The sequence below is a fragment of the Microchirus variegatus genome (assembly GCF_963457635.1).
Source record: "Microchirus variegatus genome assembly, chromosome: 1".
Classification (NCBI taxonomy): domain Eukaryota; kingdom Metazoa; phylum Chordata; class Actinopteri; order Pleuronectiformes; family Soleidae; genus Microchirus; species Microchirus variegatus.
In genome coordinates, this window is record NC_139802.1 from 5,809,748 (window position 1) to 5,825,750 (window position 16,003).

At 43.5% G+C, this 16,003-nt stretch overlaps 1 protein-coding gene across 1 annotated transcript in view; it reads left to right on the forward strand.

Annotated features, from left to right (window-relative positions):
- Positions 1–2,206: 2,206 nt before the first annotated feature.
- The window catches only part of znf804b (zinc finger protein 804B), a gene marked incomplete at both ends in the record, with an annotated part of 34,765 nt that continues 20,968 nt past the window's right edge, over positions 2,207–16,003 (forward strand). The window contains 1 exon segment of the mRNA XM_083896485.1: positions 2,207–2,359. Coding sequence (XP_083752611.1) covers positions 2,207–2,359 — 153 coding nt within the window.

The following is a 16,003-nucleotide window of genomic DNA, read 5'->3' on the forward strand; positions in this document are numbered from 1 at the left end:
CTGTTATGTGTATATTATATTTTGAGTTAGTCGCAGGAGGAAGATATTTAAAGCTGGATTTATTGCTGCAGTAAATCTAAAAGCTATTGACGTGGGAGGATAAGCAGTCTATTAGAGGCTGCTGTTTATGTTGAGACCTTTTTCATTTTCACAAGAAGTGAAGGGTATCCTTCCTTAAGCTTACATAAAAAAAGACGAGAAATTATTTATTTCTCTGTGATTGCACATAGAGAAGCAAGAAGTGGACTCTTGTCCCTCTGTGTCCTTCCTCTGTATGTTTACCTTTGTCTGTCTGTGTGTCGGTGGTATTCAGTGCTGACGCTGGCCCACAAAAGGCACCTTAATCCCGCGCTGAATATGCATGACGCGCCGCGCGCTGCTGTGCTGTTGGTGCTCGCAACTTAATATTTTCAGCACCACGGTGGTGGACAGCTCCATACGCCGCGGAGACAGACTGAGGCTCAGCTGCAGCTGGTTCCGAGTTGTGCTTTTGACGGAGCCCGGAGCAGTTTGACAGGCCGAGCTGGAGAAAGACTCCTTTATCTGTGATCTAACCATCAGCTCCGAGGGAGAAACTCCCCTGATGACACGGAGACGAAGGCTGCAAAGAGGGAAAAAAAGAGAGAGAGAGGGGGATAAGGACGGGAGCGCGAGAAAGAGAGAGAGAAAGAGTGGCAGCGGGATGCAGGGGAAGAGTAAACACACTGTCATTGGCTCATTTGCAGATATTTTAAGTATCTGTCACACAATGTCCCACGTCTTGAAAATAAAGTTGTTGTTTTTCCCCCTTTCCTCCTCCTCCTCCTCCTCCTCGTGGCTCACAGAGAAACAGAGACGACATGGAATAGAAATGGTAGAGGCGCGCGCGCACTTGTCAAAACAATTAGTCCTCACGGAGACCACAATCTGGTCCTAATGAGGCAGACTCTAATTTCCGAGGGAGTGGAAAAAGTTTACGACAAAGCTTTGGGAAGTGGGGGCTGCACCTGACAGCTTTTCTGTCTGCGTGTCCGTGTCTGCGCGTGAGTCTGGGACACAGGGATCCACTTGTGTCAAAGCTGTGCTTGAGTAACTCCGAATTCAAGTGCGTTCCCTCAGACACTCAAACACACACACACACACACACACACCGAGACACACACACACACACACACACACACACACACTCAAAGACATGATGCATCTTAACCATCACAATGTAATGCATAACTCCGACCCTTAACCTAACCCTATAACATAAACCTAATTTTAACCCAAACACTCTGAGAGAGAGAGAGAGAGAGAGAGAGAGAGAGAGAGAGAGAGAGAGAGATAGAGAGAGAGAGAGAGATAGAGAGAGAGAGAGAGAGAGAGAGAGAGAGAGAGAGAGAGAGAGAGAGAGTTTCCCTCTTGACAAAGAGTCTGAAGCACTTCAGTCTGCCTTCACTGGAGCCTGATAATAACTGGGACTGCTCTGGATGGATTTACAGTCTCTCTCTCTCACACACACACGCACACCCACACACACACATACCAACCAGGTGCTAATCAGAACAGAACAGTGCCAAGAGGAGGGAAAAGAGGGTCAGATGTTTCCCCCTCCTGTCTTTTTTTTTTTTTTGCTTCGACGTGCATGAAGCAGAGAAGCACCTGGAAAAGCCTATGCTCCCACTCTCTCTTCACTGAGAACCCTAGTTGGGCTGCTGCTGCTATTCGGACTGGTCCAGTGGTCTAGGGAAAAAGGGGGGGGGGGAAAGACAAGGAGAGGGGGTGAGAGGAGAAATAGAGAGAGAGAGAGGGTGGGAGGGAGAGAGGGAGAGAGAGAGGGAAGCAAGGGCTGGATTTTTCCCTGGTACTCTACAGGCGCTCATTCATTTGTTCATGCCCGACCGACGACAGTATGCCCAGCTCAGACTCACGCGGCGGAGCTCGGTCAGTATAATGTCTGTCTCTCAGTCTGTCTCTTTCACTCTTTTCTCCGTCTGTCTGTTTCTTGTTGTTGTTATCTTAGACAAACGCGCGCACATATTATGCGCATCATTATCATCTCGTCTCTCTCTCTCTCTCTCTCTTGTCATTATACAGACAGACACTTCCAAATAGAGGACAGGAGGAGTGAGACTTTCTGCTCCGGCCGCGCTCTCACCGGGACAGCAGCATCCGTGCGTAACACCCGACATCCAGGACCAGACCACTTCTATACCCACTTGCCAACAAGCCTCTCTCCATGGGTCCGAAACCCCGCGAGGCGCCCGGGATGGCGTGCAGCGCGTGTTACTATCTAGTCATCAGCTCCACACACCTGACCAATGGACACTTTCGACGCGTCAAGGGAGTTTTCAGAGGACCACTGTGCCCAACAGCAAGCAGTGATTCACCGGTAGGAGAGCGTTCATTTGTGTGTGTGTGTGTGTGTGTGAGTGTGTGAGGGACTGTAGCAGTGTGTGTTTTTGTTAAAGAGCCTATTTTAGTCCAGTGACACCCTTTTTTCACTTTTTCTTGAATGAAGTTCATGATATGGGTCAAAGTCAAGTTCTGACTGTTTAAAAGTGTGTTTGTAGGTGTGTAAACTCTGCAGGTGCTGCAGGTTTATATTTGAGAAAACTGGAGGTAATTTAAACCATTTTGCAAGGGATTATATTTTGTTTTCTTGAGACATAAAAGAAGCTAATTTCTTAACAGAGGACAGTGAAAAAGAGGAGAAAGTGATGCTCCCAACTATAAAGTCTTACCTCATTTTCTCTCATGGCTGTGGGAATTAAACAAATCAAATTGCATTAGTGGTTTATTTGGGGAGAAGATTACTTGCACAGACGAAAAACGAAGAAACGACAAAAGCACTCGTTTCCATGGGGAGCATTTCTCGTGTATGTGTGTCTGCGTGTGCGTGTGCATGTGTGTATGTGGTTGGAGGTCAACCGATATGGGTTTCTCTATGACCGACGTCGCTCTTTGTAAATCAGTGCAGCAGATGGTCGATATATGATGCAGATTTCTTTGTGGGTCAATGGCCAATTTATTTTTTTGTACCCTCATCTGATAAAGTACAACAAGTGATTAAAAAAGTAACAAGTGATACACAAAATTGCTGACCTTACAAAAAAAAAAAGTCATTAACTGAACAACACTCCCTTTGTGCAAGCAATTATGTCATCTAAATGATTAATACCAGAACTATAGCTTCCTCCAACTGTGGGATGTAAATTAAGTTTTAATGATTCAAAAGTGTGTAAACGTACATATATAATTTTAGTAATCAGCGCCAACCGTTCATTTTTTATTATGTAGATGTTGGTGTGTGCACTTTTCTGGCATAAACAATGACCTCATCAGGAGTCCTCATGGAGACCAAAACCTGGTCCTAATGAGGAAGAGCCTCACTTTTGATTAACTGCCAGAAATGCTGCTTACGCACATTTGCTCTCAAATGCACATTTTGATATGTCAAACGACTAAATGAGATAATTAATGTATTATAATAATAATAGGTATAATACAGTGTGCTCATTCAAATTAGGGCTCCTCTTAATGTGATCGTTTGAATCATCTGTCTCAGTTGCTGTTCATTCTCTTTGTGGACTCATTAAATGCAATTTTTATTGAATACTTTGATTTAGAATGTTGTCAAAAATGACACTCAAAAGATTAAAAGGGATGAATCATACGACAGCTCACCTCAATGGAATATGAAGCATGATAACAACTGCTATATATTTGTTACCCCAAGCATCAAAATATGTTTTATAAAGTTTCCCAAAAAAATGTAAACTTTTTAGATTACGATCAATTACCACGCACGTAAAGCAATCATTTCCCCATGTCGCTGTTACCAGCTTCCCACAGTGAGCTGTTCATCACTTTGAAGTCAATTAATAATCGTGTCATAATACTATTCAGGAGAATAATTCATAATAAGAATAGTTACTTGTTGCGTCGCTTATAAAAAGCATCATAAATTGGTGTTCTTTGAGCAGATATTTAGTCAAATCAAATCATCGGTGGCGGAGCCTCTGGTCTTGAGAGACCATGGATCTCAGTCGTGTTGTGCTGCGGCACTGGAGAGTCTCTCCAGGGTAAAGGTAAAGATCTAAGGAAAACAGGCCGTTCTGTTACCTGTGGTCCAAGGAAAGGCAGGTGCATATACAGCTTGGCACCGAAGGGGTCACATGACCAGTTGGGGTGGGACAGTCCAGTTACCGTGCCGTCCGAGGACTTGTCCCCTGCCTGGATGGACTAGACCAGGCATCAGCATAATGATTACCCTCAAAGGGCCAGATGTAACTGTCATACAGAATAAATGTAACTAAATGTAATCAAATATAATGTAAAACAAAGGTAACTAGTCTGTAACATATTGCTACATAACTTTCTGTATTTATTACTGATTCAAGTTACAAATATGATGCATTATAGATGTAACCCGGTCCGCGATGGTGTTTCTTGACAAACTAACCGTTTTAAAAGTCTGTATCTGGTCAGGTCAGACCTGCTCACACAGCTTCAGCATGCACTGCTTCAAAAACACACCCTCAGAAAAAGACTTTGAAGCACGGGTGATTTCTTCAGCCACAATAAAGCGAGCTTTCACTGCCTCGTCGTTTTTTGGTTGTGGCTTTTGTGAACACATTCTGCTGCGATCACAGTCTCAATCTCAATTTCACTCGTCGCATGATGCGTATACAGTGATACACTGCGATCTAGTGGTGGGATGCAGTCACTTTGCGGGTAACGCAATCGCCATGCATTGTGGGAAATTTAGTTTATGGTCAACGCACGCCTTAAAGCAGCATAGACCTATATTAGCACAGATTTTTAAGACCAATTAATCACTCACGGGCCACATTAAATGATGTGGCGGGCCACATCTGGCCCCCGGGCCTTGAGTTTGACACGTGGACTAGACAGATAAAAAAAAAATTGACATTGTATATTTTTTTTACACAGTCAAGGCTGGTGCAAAACAGTTAAAGCAAACAACATGAGCAGCAGTAACTCTGATGTTTTTTCTCCAAAAGGGAAATATAACTCACCTGGTTGAGAACTAAAAAAGAAAACCAGTCAAGGTCTCACAGCCTTAAATCTAGCTGACCCTCATGCGAAGAGGAAAGATAGAAAAGCATCTTTCTATATGTCATTCGTGGAAGGAAGGGCATCCTTGACCTCCGAGAGCAAACTGATACGGCTACATGTGGAAAGTTTTCAGTGTGGGAATATGCTGGCTAAGAGGGTGTGCAGGGTCACAAAAAGATGTTCTTTCACATTTATCCATATTAGTTTAGACATGGGCCAATTTATAGGCCTGTCAGTATGATATACAGGCCGCACCAGTGGCCAAGAAATTCAAAAAAATGACCTCTTTGTTTAAGGTGAGACACGGTCCTTCAGCCACGAGCAACCGAGCTTAACGCGCCTCTTCAAGACCATTAGATATGGCGAGCGGCATCTTTTGCTCCTGTCTATGCCACTGTAAACGATTCGGCTGCAGCAGCCGGAACGACAGCTACTGTAGCTGCTGTTTGATTTAGCTCAGATCAGTGGAGTACAAGAGATTTATCAAAGGTGACTTCTTGCATCTTTACTTTGATAAGGCGTTGCGGCATTAAGAAAACACGTGGGCAGCTGTAGGTGGTGAAGAACAGCTGTCTAGACACACACAGCCCCCTTCTCTCCCTCCACAACAAATCCTATGGCGTTTGTTAAGATGTCTCTGTTTTGTTGTTTAGTTAGCGTCCCAGTGGAGTGCTGCTGTATGTCTCGATTAGGATTTTGCTCATTAGTGCTTTATCACCGCTAATTAGCCATTGTGATAGGCTTCTGGAAATGCGTCTGAATGTTGGTTCCGGTATTTATATTAGTGCCTAATCATCAGTGCTTAATCATTCTTCAAACTCCTAATTATCAAGGCTTCGAAAGGTTTTAAGCTCCTGGTGTGAGAGTAGACGACAGGAAGGAAGACGTAGCACCAGAGAGGCGTATAAAGAGGACACATGCGGGTCTAATGCTTCTCTCTATCCAGAGAGGGGACAAAGTGATTCACCTCTAAGACTGAGAATAAAAAATGGATGTACTCCTCTGGTTTGAAAAGTGAAGCCAGGGAAATAGGACACGAGTCGGGGGGCTGTCATTTTATTGTCTGAAAGTCAGATTTGTGTTCAAACTTTTAGGTGTAGCAGGATCAAACTCAAACCGTAAAAAAAAAACATACAGCCTACAAGCACTTCAGACTGTCTGTTATATTGTTCTGCAGTGACATGCAAACTCCACACAGAAAGGCCCGGCCTGGGAGCCGAACCAGCAACCATCCATCCATCCATTATCTACAGCTTTATCCTCCGGAGTGCTGCGGGGGGTGCTGTGCCTATATCAGCTGACATAGGGCGATAGGCGGGTTACACCCTGGACAGTTCGTCAGTCTATCGCATAGAGACAAACAACCATTCACTCACACTCTCACACCTACGGTCAATTTAGACCAATTCTCCTAATCCCCAAATATGCATGTTTTTGGACTGTGGGAGGAAGCTGGAGGATCCAGAGAACAACCACACACACAGGGAGAACATGCAAACTCCTTGCAGAAAGGCCCTTGTTCCAACCAGGGCTCGAAGTTTAACCGAGGACATAAACAAGCCTACATGCCCTCCCAAGCGAACAATCACAACACTAACCGAACGCGGCGCGTGGAAGTACTTCTGCTTTCGACACCACAGATGGTAATGAGCTACTGTAAATCTCACAGAGGCGACAGATGCGTCACACACACAAGATTCTGTCTTTACATGAGTGCGTGTCGTATCTTTCGACGGTAAAAGAGTGTCATATAACATTCGTTCGAGCAAGACTTTTAGTAAAAAAAAGTGACAGCAACTGTAGAGAAGTGGCAATTAGCCACCAGGGGGCCACTCCACTAGTTGTGGAGCCTACTTCTCACTCGAATTTATAACATCAGTAAACATTTTCCTGATGAGTTAATGGCCTCAAGACGTCTTGAATAGCAGATGTAAATGATGTTCGCGCTGGCAAAAAAATGAGATGGCAGATATGAGTGGACACTAGTGTGATTGACAGCTTGTGTTGTCCAATAGGTGCTTGGCCGCAGGTGACATTGGTTAATTTTCTGGTTTCAAAAACTAGCGTAGCGAATCTCAAAGCCTCACAAGCGGATTTCACTGTGCAGCAGGAAGACTACGTCCATTTTTATATATAGTCTATGATTCACCTTCAGTTTCTTTTTCTATCTCTGAATCCAATCCATTTCCCTGTCTCCTCATTTGCTTCAGAAACGAGTCAGAACATTACAGCCTTGTCTATACGTGTCTGTGTGTGTGTGTGTGTGCATGTACTTAGCTGCTTATCCACTGCACACCACCTTGATGAATATTTCACAGCCATTGCAGAAAACAGATGAATCCTTGACTGTACAGCAGAGTGTCAAAGTAAGAGCAAATGTGCCAGTGTGTGTGTGTGTGTGTGTGTGGGGATGTGACTCTGCACACTCGTGTTTTCATTGATGCTGTGGGGGAGCTGAACAGTGTTTATGTAAATGAGGTGACATTTAAACATATGCCCCCAAACAATTATCTTGAAAAACAATGTTCAGAATGAGTCAAGCACTCACGTAGCTACAAATAATTAAGCCATCGGGAGGGGACAGAGGCGAGATGAGCAAACTGGACTGTCATGTGACCTGCCCAGTTTGCTCCTGTGCCTAATCACAATACCCAGAAATGTTTGCACACGCTTTAATGGCGGTCAGAATGAGTTCAGTTCAGTATGAGAGAACTTTCAGGAGACAATCAACCAGGATAATAACATCTTGACATTTATGATTTTCAACAAATGTCAGAAAGACAGAGATCAGTGAAATGTGAGTTCTAGGCAAAATGTTGTTTTCCATAAGAGTTCAAACCTAGGGCTGCACAATTAATCACACAATAGTAGAACAATACAAGCAAGTGAAATATCCAAATTGACAGACACCACCTGATGTTTTTAGTTTTCATGGATAGTAAAGTATTATTGGATGAACTTCGTGCCACACGGTTGGTGTAGAAATCAGTGCTGTTGCTTATGCAGCAAACACAAGGGTTCATGACCCGGTCGGAACAAGGGCATTACTGGATGGAGTTTGCATGTTCTACCCGTATGTGCATGGGTTTTCTCCAGGTTCTCTGTTTTCGTCTCGCAGTCCAAAAACATACAGATTTTGGGACTCTCTAAATTGACCATAGGTGTGAGCGTGTGAGTGAGTGGTTTTTTGTCTCTCTGTGGCCTATATTCTGTCTATATTCTGATTTGTGTATACTGATAAATATAAAAGGCTCATTCTGGGTTCATGAAAAACAACAACTCCGATAATTAGGTCGTTGTATACTTATGGCAAATTAAATTAAGTATAAATAATGATTTGATCTGAACTGAAAATAGCTTCCTCTTTTAAATGTGCGGGTACTGTATGTGGGTTAAGTTTGTCATCTCCTCCCAAATGAGGCCCAAAAATCTTGCTTCTCAGATAAGAAAATGCTGACTACTTTTATACCAGGAAATGAAAGTCTTCATGATACTATCTTTCATGAAGATAACAGGTGGATACTTAACAAATATATCAGGATGTAAAAACGACAAGTTGTACCAGTTATGAATCATATTGCAATCGCAATCAGATTTTGTTTTGTTTGGTGCAAGTTATACTTAAAAACCAGCTGATTTGCCAGAAAAGCTACTTCAGAGTCAGGGCCCGTAATGCTGCGGTCACTCATGTTGATAAAGTCTAACGTTAATTTTCACAAACACACACACACACACACACACACACATCGACTCAGCCACTAGGCCCTTGTGAGCAGTTAGAGAGCGAGCAGGTGAGCGCTGCTGAATGCTAAAGTCCTGTTTGACTGGCCCATTCCTGCTGACCGCTGCAAACTGCCACCACTGATCACTGCTAATGTCCTCCATCACAGTTTACACTCAACACTCCACAGAGAGTGTGTGTTGGGAGAAAGGTGTGTAATGGGGACAGATGGGTGAGGTAGGATGAAGGGAAGGGAGAGGAAGAGAGCGAGAGGGAGACAGTTGGCATTGATTTTAACACTCTCTCAAGCCTTTATTGACATTTCATTTAGCTAATGAATTCATTAGTGCCTCGTAGCACTAATGCTTCAGTAACCTCTACTTGATAACCAGGATGATTCCCCCGGTGGAGAAGCACTGTCGACTCCATCGCCTCAGTATTTCCTGACTTTTCCAAAGTCGTTCTCAGCTTCGTTTTTTATCTCGCACCTCTGTGCCTTTTCTCTTTCTGTTTGTTTGTGCTACATTGTGTAACTTGTAAATGAAACTGTTGGCTGAGTTGACACAACCCGCCAGCCTTTCTCGCCGCACACACACACCCTCGGGGAATGATCGAGAGGAGGAGGGAGGCGCGAGACGTACGAGCGCATTTCTTTACTTGTGTAAAGGTGTCTTTGTGCCTCGGCGCAGGCTTTGTGATGCTTGTTCACCTCTGAGATGGAAATTATCTTTATTCAGTTTCTGTATTTGTGTCTCTGATCTGCTGCACACTGAAAAATACAAGCATACACAAAAACACACGCAGCCCTGACTTGACTGAATTGCCGTCTCCACTTGAACAAAAAAAAATGTTTTTCATCCACCAACAGGGTGATGGGTTGTTTTTTTTCCCATCTGTAACTCATCGTACCTGTCCTACCAGACATCAGAGGGTAATTTGAAGGGTAAAAAATCTGCTTCTGTGACATAATGTTTGTTGATCTGCATGAGCTCTGAGTGGGTGTGAGCATTTCTGGAGGGTATAGAGTGGGCCGAGATTGTTTTGGAATAGTTCAATAGTACAGGGATGAGGAGAACTGCGACTGTATCTCTCGATGTAAACATTTTTATCATAACTGCATGTCATACATGTGTGAACACACGCACACACACACGCATGCACACAGCAGATGGCCAACCTCTCAGTTTGTATATCACCCTGGGACAGATGTTTGCCTGTGTGGTCATTAGTGATCGCAGCATCAGATAATTACCTGGAGACACACCAGCACATAAACACACACACTCACATACAATTAGTGAGTGTTAGATAATTACAGCATGTTTGATGAACCATCTGGAACACCAGCTTAGGCGTAAACTGGGAGAAACTCTCCAAACAAATTATGCGCACAAAAACATCAAATTGTCATAATCAAAATAGTGTCATTGCCCAAATCTGAAATGAAATGTGAATGGCAAGACAGCAGCAAAGTTGAAAAGTATTTTGGTTTCAACCGTCATTGGTGTGTCAGATTTGGAGAAGATTCAGTCTTATCCTTCTTCTTCTTCTTCTTTTTAAGTGATTTCCCCTCACGGTCTGAACTCTACATCCTCTGTCTCTGCTTCGCTCTATTTTTTCAACTGCCATTTGCCAATGCCCTCTGCCTTTTAGCCCCATAAATTTCTCGAACCAACACCCAGTCTCTACCTTGACACTCCTCGTATCTCCCTCTCCTATTGCTTTTTGTCTCATCTCTTTAGCCCATTAATTTTTTAGAAGGTCAAAGGTTTACGCTGTTTAGGCCTTAGAATCTGTGTCTGTGTGTCTGTGTGTCTGTGTGCGTGTGTGCGTGTGTGCGTGCATTTTTGGTATGTCTTTAGGACATTTTCTGGCTTAAAGACTGATCTTGTCAGGACCGGTAGTCCCCATGGAGACCAAAACCTGCTCCTAATGAGGCAGAACCTCTTTTTTGAGGAACTGGTTAAATTTCAGGCTAAGATTTGAATAGTGGTCAGATTGGTTGTGGTTAAAGGTGCCATTTGTAAGAATGTGGCCAAAAATGGTTACTACATTCAAATTCAAAATACCGAGGTCATTTAGGTTTGGTTTTCTGACGTAACTGGCAACCCCTGGTTGTTCAGCATCTGAGACTCTACTGACTGCAATGATTGGTAGACGGTGGTAGGTGGCGCCACATGCCAAAACATGATTTCAAAACATATACATGATTTGCAGCCTGCAAAATATTTTTGTCCTCTGTCCTTAGACCTTCGACCAGGGTAAGGAAAAACTACCAGGGAAAAAACCCTTGTAACAGGGAAAAAGGGCAGAAACCTATGCAAATATTTTGGCTGTACTGTTGTTGGTGAGTTCAGTATGTCATATGATGGTTATTCTGAGTCTCTGTGACATATTAGGAGTATTTTATGGCCAGTTGATTTAGATTTATTACATAATGCACCTTTAAGGTTCGGGATGATGCTTTGTGTTGGCTGTTCAAAGGATTGGAAGTCAATACAGTGTCCGAAGAAGAATAGCTGTGCAAACCTGTATGTGTGTGTGTGTGTGTGTGTGTGTGTGTGTGTGTGTGTGTGTGTGTGTGTGTGTGTGTGTGTGTGTGTGTGTGTGTGTGTGTGTGTGTGTGTGTGTGTGTGTGTGTACAGTATGCCTATTTTGGGAGTTTGAATGAAGGCAGTGGGGGCGATATTGCAGTGGCTATATTGCTGAAAGATCGTTCAATGAATGAATGAAAGAAAAGAAAGACTGGGCTTTATTTGATGGTCAGACTTTCTATTTTCCAATAACCTGGAACACACTGAGCACTGGACTCATGCCTTCATGTAGGAACAGATGTGTGGATACAGCTGCAGCTCTTGGTGTACAGTACAACGCATGTTATTTGCAGCAGAGTGCTTGAATGCTCGTGCGTGCCCACATGCAGGCCAGGGTTAAGAGCACCTCAGACAAATTAATGATCATTTCTCCGGATGAAAAAAAGATGACTCATTGACAGAGAAGGTGTGAACCATCACATCTTGGTGGAGCAGAAGCCCAGAAATTATTTCTAATGTCACTTCCCTCTGAATAAAGCAACGTGGATGTCATCCTCAGCGTGATATTTAAAGCGTATTCTCTTTCGAGTTTTCATATACGTAAGGCCGATTCATAAAAATAGGTGTGACTCGAGCAGTTACTTTGCATTTATAGATCAAAGTGGCAGAGGTTTTTTTTTTTTTTTTTTAAACGCATGTGAAGAAGTTTCATTTCCCTGAAATCTCTGACAGGAATCAAGGCTTTCATGTTTTGTGTTGCTGTGCGACATGCAGAGCAGGCAGGAATGGGTCAAACTGCAGTGGCATACAGTCACAGATCAGTTTAAGTTGTAGCCTGGAGCAAGAGAATCAAGAGATGCAATAATTACTGTATTTATACAATGATAACGTTAGATATGATGGTTTTCTTTTGTTACGATGGCAATTTTCGACATTAAACATGAACTATTAATATTTGATAAAATCCAATTTGATTGCAAGCTTTTCTATCAGTGTGAATCTCAAGGTGAGGCCTTTGTGACGCTTTTATGCATGCGCTGCTTCAGTCGCCCCTGACCTTTCACCTTTCCCCCTCAGACCTCTGACAGGTGACCCTCAGGAAAATGATGTGTGAAATAGGTCAGTGTTGCGGTCATGGATTCAGAGAGATTAACGGGACATTATTGAGCTATCGCTTTATTTATGTCTGTGTACTGGGGGGGAAAAAAAGACCGATTGTACGTGTACACTGTGTACTTGTGTATTATACTGCAGAATTCACTTGTACATTCACACATACAACCCCCCGCCTATCGCCCTATGTCAGCTGAGATTGGCACAGCACCCCCCGTGACCCTCATGTGGAGGATAAAGTGGTAGAAGATGGATGGATTGATGGATGGATTCACAGGAAAACTATACCAAGAGCACCAGGGAGTCAAAAAACGAATGTAGTATTACACCAATATTGTGTGCGCTCTCATGTGTCCTCTCTCTGGTGTGCTCCTCTGTTCATGCATCCGAGCAGATAGGACCTACAATGACATTCTGATAACACAGGGTCGGTCATGCATCAGTAAGATCGCATCAAAATCATATCAGACTTTACCTCCACCAGTAGCATGAGCCACGATGCAAACACTAATAATTCATACTGTTAGCTTCAACCGGCCTTCACATCCCCAACGATGGGGAGGACACAACCCATTGCAATTACCATGAGCAGCATTTCCGTGCTTAGCAGATTGGAGAAGCCAGGCTCTCAGCTTAGTGCTGCAGAAATGTTCTTTCTATGTGTTGCCAGGACGGCAGAATCACAGTTGTCCACAAGCAGCTTCCATCTTCCAGCCACCAGGTCTTGGCTACTGACTTCTTTTGGGCAAGATGCCAGTTTCCTCTGTCCATTTGTGTATTTACAATTGGTGTTATTTTGTTTGGGTATTTTTGCATTAGTATGTGCTGTGTATTTGTACCCCTTTGGTGCGGGATTAGTCACAAGACTAAATGGTAAGACATGGAAACAGCAGTAGTGCAGGGAAACAGAGGTAGAGGACAGGCGAGGAGACCTTTGACCTAATTAATACAGATATTTCAGCGTCTAAAATGTGAATATTTTCTGTGTCACTGCTTCATATAAGAAATAAATCATTAAAACTGATTTTTTTTTTTTGTAGACAAAACAAAAGATTTGACAACATCATCATTTTGAGGTTTGTGAAACACAGATCAATAGTTTTCGCCATTTTCTGACAATTTATGACCCAAACAATTAAGTAAATAATTCACAGATTAATCCATCAGTCCATTATCCACCGCTTTATCTTCCACCAGAGGGTTGCTGGGGATTCTATGCTAATCTAAGCTGACATAGGACAATAGGCGGAGTACATCCTGGACAGTTCGTAGGGCCACATATACTAACGATATACTCTCACATTCACACCCACGGTCAATTTAGAGTGACCAATTTACCTAATCTCCATATTGCCCGTTTGAAAACCCACATGCACACAGAGAGAACATGCAAACTCCATGCAGAAAGGCTCTTATTCCAACCGGGGCTCGAACCTGTGTCTTCTTGCTGCAATGGCAAGAGTGCTAACCACTACGCCAACCGTGTGGCCCTCACAGGTTAAATCGCTTATGATGATAAATAATTGTTAGTTCTAGTTCTGCTTCAACTTCAAGTTCTACTATACTGCAATCTTACTGGGTGTGGATATTGCATTTCATCAATGGTAGTGCAGCCGTGCAGCACTTGTCATTCTGAATTATGTGTTTGCAGCCTGAGTAAACTTGTCTCCACCGCAGTGTTGACGGAAATTGTGTGTTTTTGAAAAAGTGAGAGCTGCTGTTCACATCACATCACAAAGCGAGCAGAAACTCCACGAACTATGTGGGTGTGTGCGTGTTTGTGTTGATGTGTGAGCATGTGCGAAATGGCAGTGTGTGTGATTTATGTATACGAGTGTCATCGGCCGAGGAGGAGGCAGAATTCCCAGGCCTGATGAGTGGCTTAATGATTCATCAGCCAGGCTGAGGCAGGCATCAATAATGGATGACAGAGTGGGTCATGCAGGATTGCTCGCCCCTTGATTAAAGTGCTCCACAGCTAAACGCTTCACTTCCTGCCTTTTCTCACCATTCCCTCTGCGAGGATAAATATGCGCGCACACACACACACACACACATACACGGCCACACACACACACACCTCTTCGTCAATCTTTTTTCCATAGAGCTTAATGTCATCTCACCTCTCACATATGCTTAATAAGCTCTCATCCCTTCTTCATCTCCTCACTCTGTTTCTTTGGGCTTAATCCAATCACGGTGAGAAAAGGGTAGAGAGAGGTGGTGCTGGAAAGCGTGGGCTGAAAAAGATGAGAAAGCCACAAATGAATGCTTTATGATTTGTCTGTACAGAAACGGAACCTTTCTCTCTGCAGATAAGACAGGAACATAAATGTTCTTTCTCTCCCCCCCCTCCACTCACAGAGAGGGGGAGTACGTTCTCTCTCTGTAAGCTGTATGTGGGTGTTGGTGTGACAGGACAAATCTCTGTCTATTAGGAGACATAAACCTCTAAACCCGGTGCTACACAGCCACACATACTAATGCACGCCATACAGGCTAGGGTAGAAGTTTGGAAACGACAGTGAGGACAGAAAAAGAAAGAGATGTAGAGAGCAGAGAGATGTAAGGAGGCAGAGCAGGGTGTGTTGAAAGCAGCACGTTCTGGCGGGATTTCAATCCCTGGCCAGCACAGGGTCTTAACTACTCCAGGATCTCAGAGTACAGCAAAAAAAACAGCCTTAATAAAGTTGGACTGATGTGCACCACAGAACAGGCACAGTAAGCTTGTGTGTCTCTCTGTATGTGTGAGTGTTGAAGCCAACACTTAATTTCTGCAGTATCATTAGCCGCCGTCTATGGACTCATCCTCTAATGTGCCAGAGTAAGGATCACTCACTCTCACATTGTACACACTCACATTATCCCCTGATAGCACCAATGAACAGGACTGTGAGTGAACACACACGCACTCACACACTCACCCATACTGAAAAGCCTCAAAAGAAAATGCATCATAAGAGCCTGAAGAAGAGCAATTATTGATCGATTCACTGACAGCAGCAGTCCACTGTACTTTCTCGCTCCCATCTTTCCACTCCCTCACTCTGTTGCTCAAGTTTCCCAGCGAGTGAGACTTGTGCTCAGACTGTAGCGTGTAATCTTAATGGTATTAATGCTGTTCTTTTTTTTTTTTTATCCGTCACTCCCAAAACTGATTACCTTCATCTTGTCTTTCACTCCAATCTGCATCATCATCACACCCTGACAGATTACACTCGTAGTTTGATCACGTTAACAGATAGAGATGCAATCCTCTTTGAAGCAGTCAATCAGCAGCCTTGTCTGGACAGACAGACAGTGTGAGTGTACAGCGTGCATGCGTACGTGCACGCAAACTTAACTATGCCGAATCCATTTACCTGTGCAGGGATTTCAGTTGTGCCTCTAATTTAAATGTCAAGAATCTATGGTCTATATAACTATATATTATAATTCCATTTTTTCTTCCAGCTAGGAGACAAAAGCATTTAATACCAGAGATGACATTTAGCAAGAAAGGAGAGACACCCGAGAGGCTCAGTGATGGTAGGACACATAACTGACAAGTGCTTTTAATGCAAGGGAGAGTAAGGAGGGAAAGAAA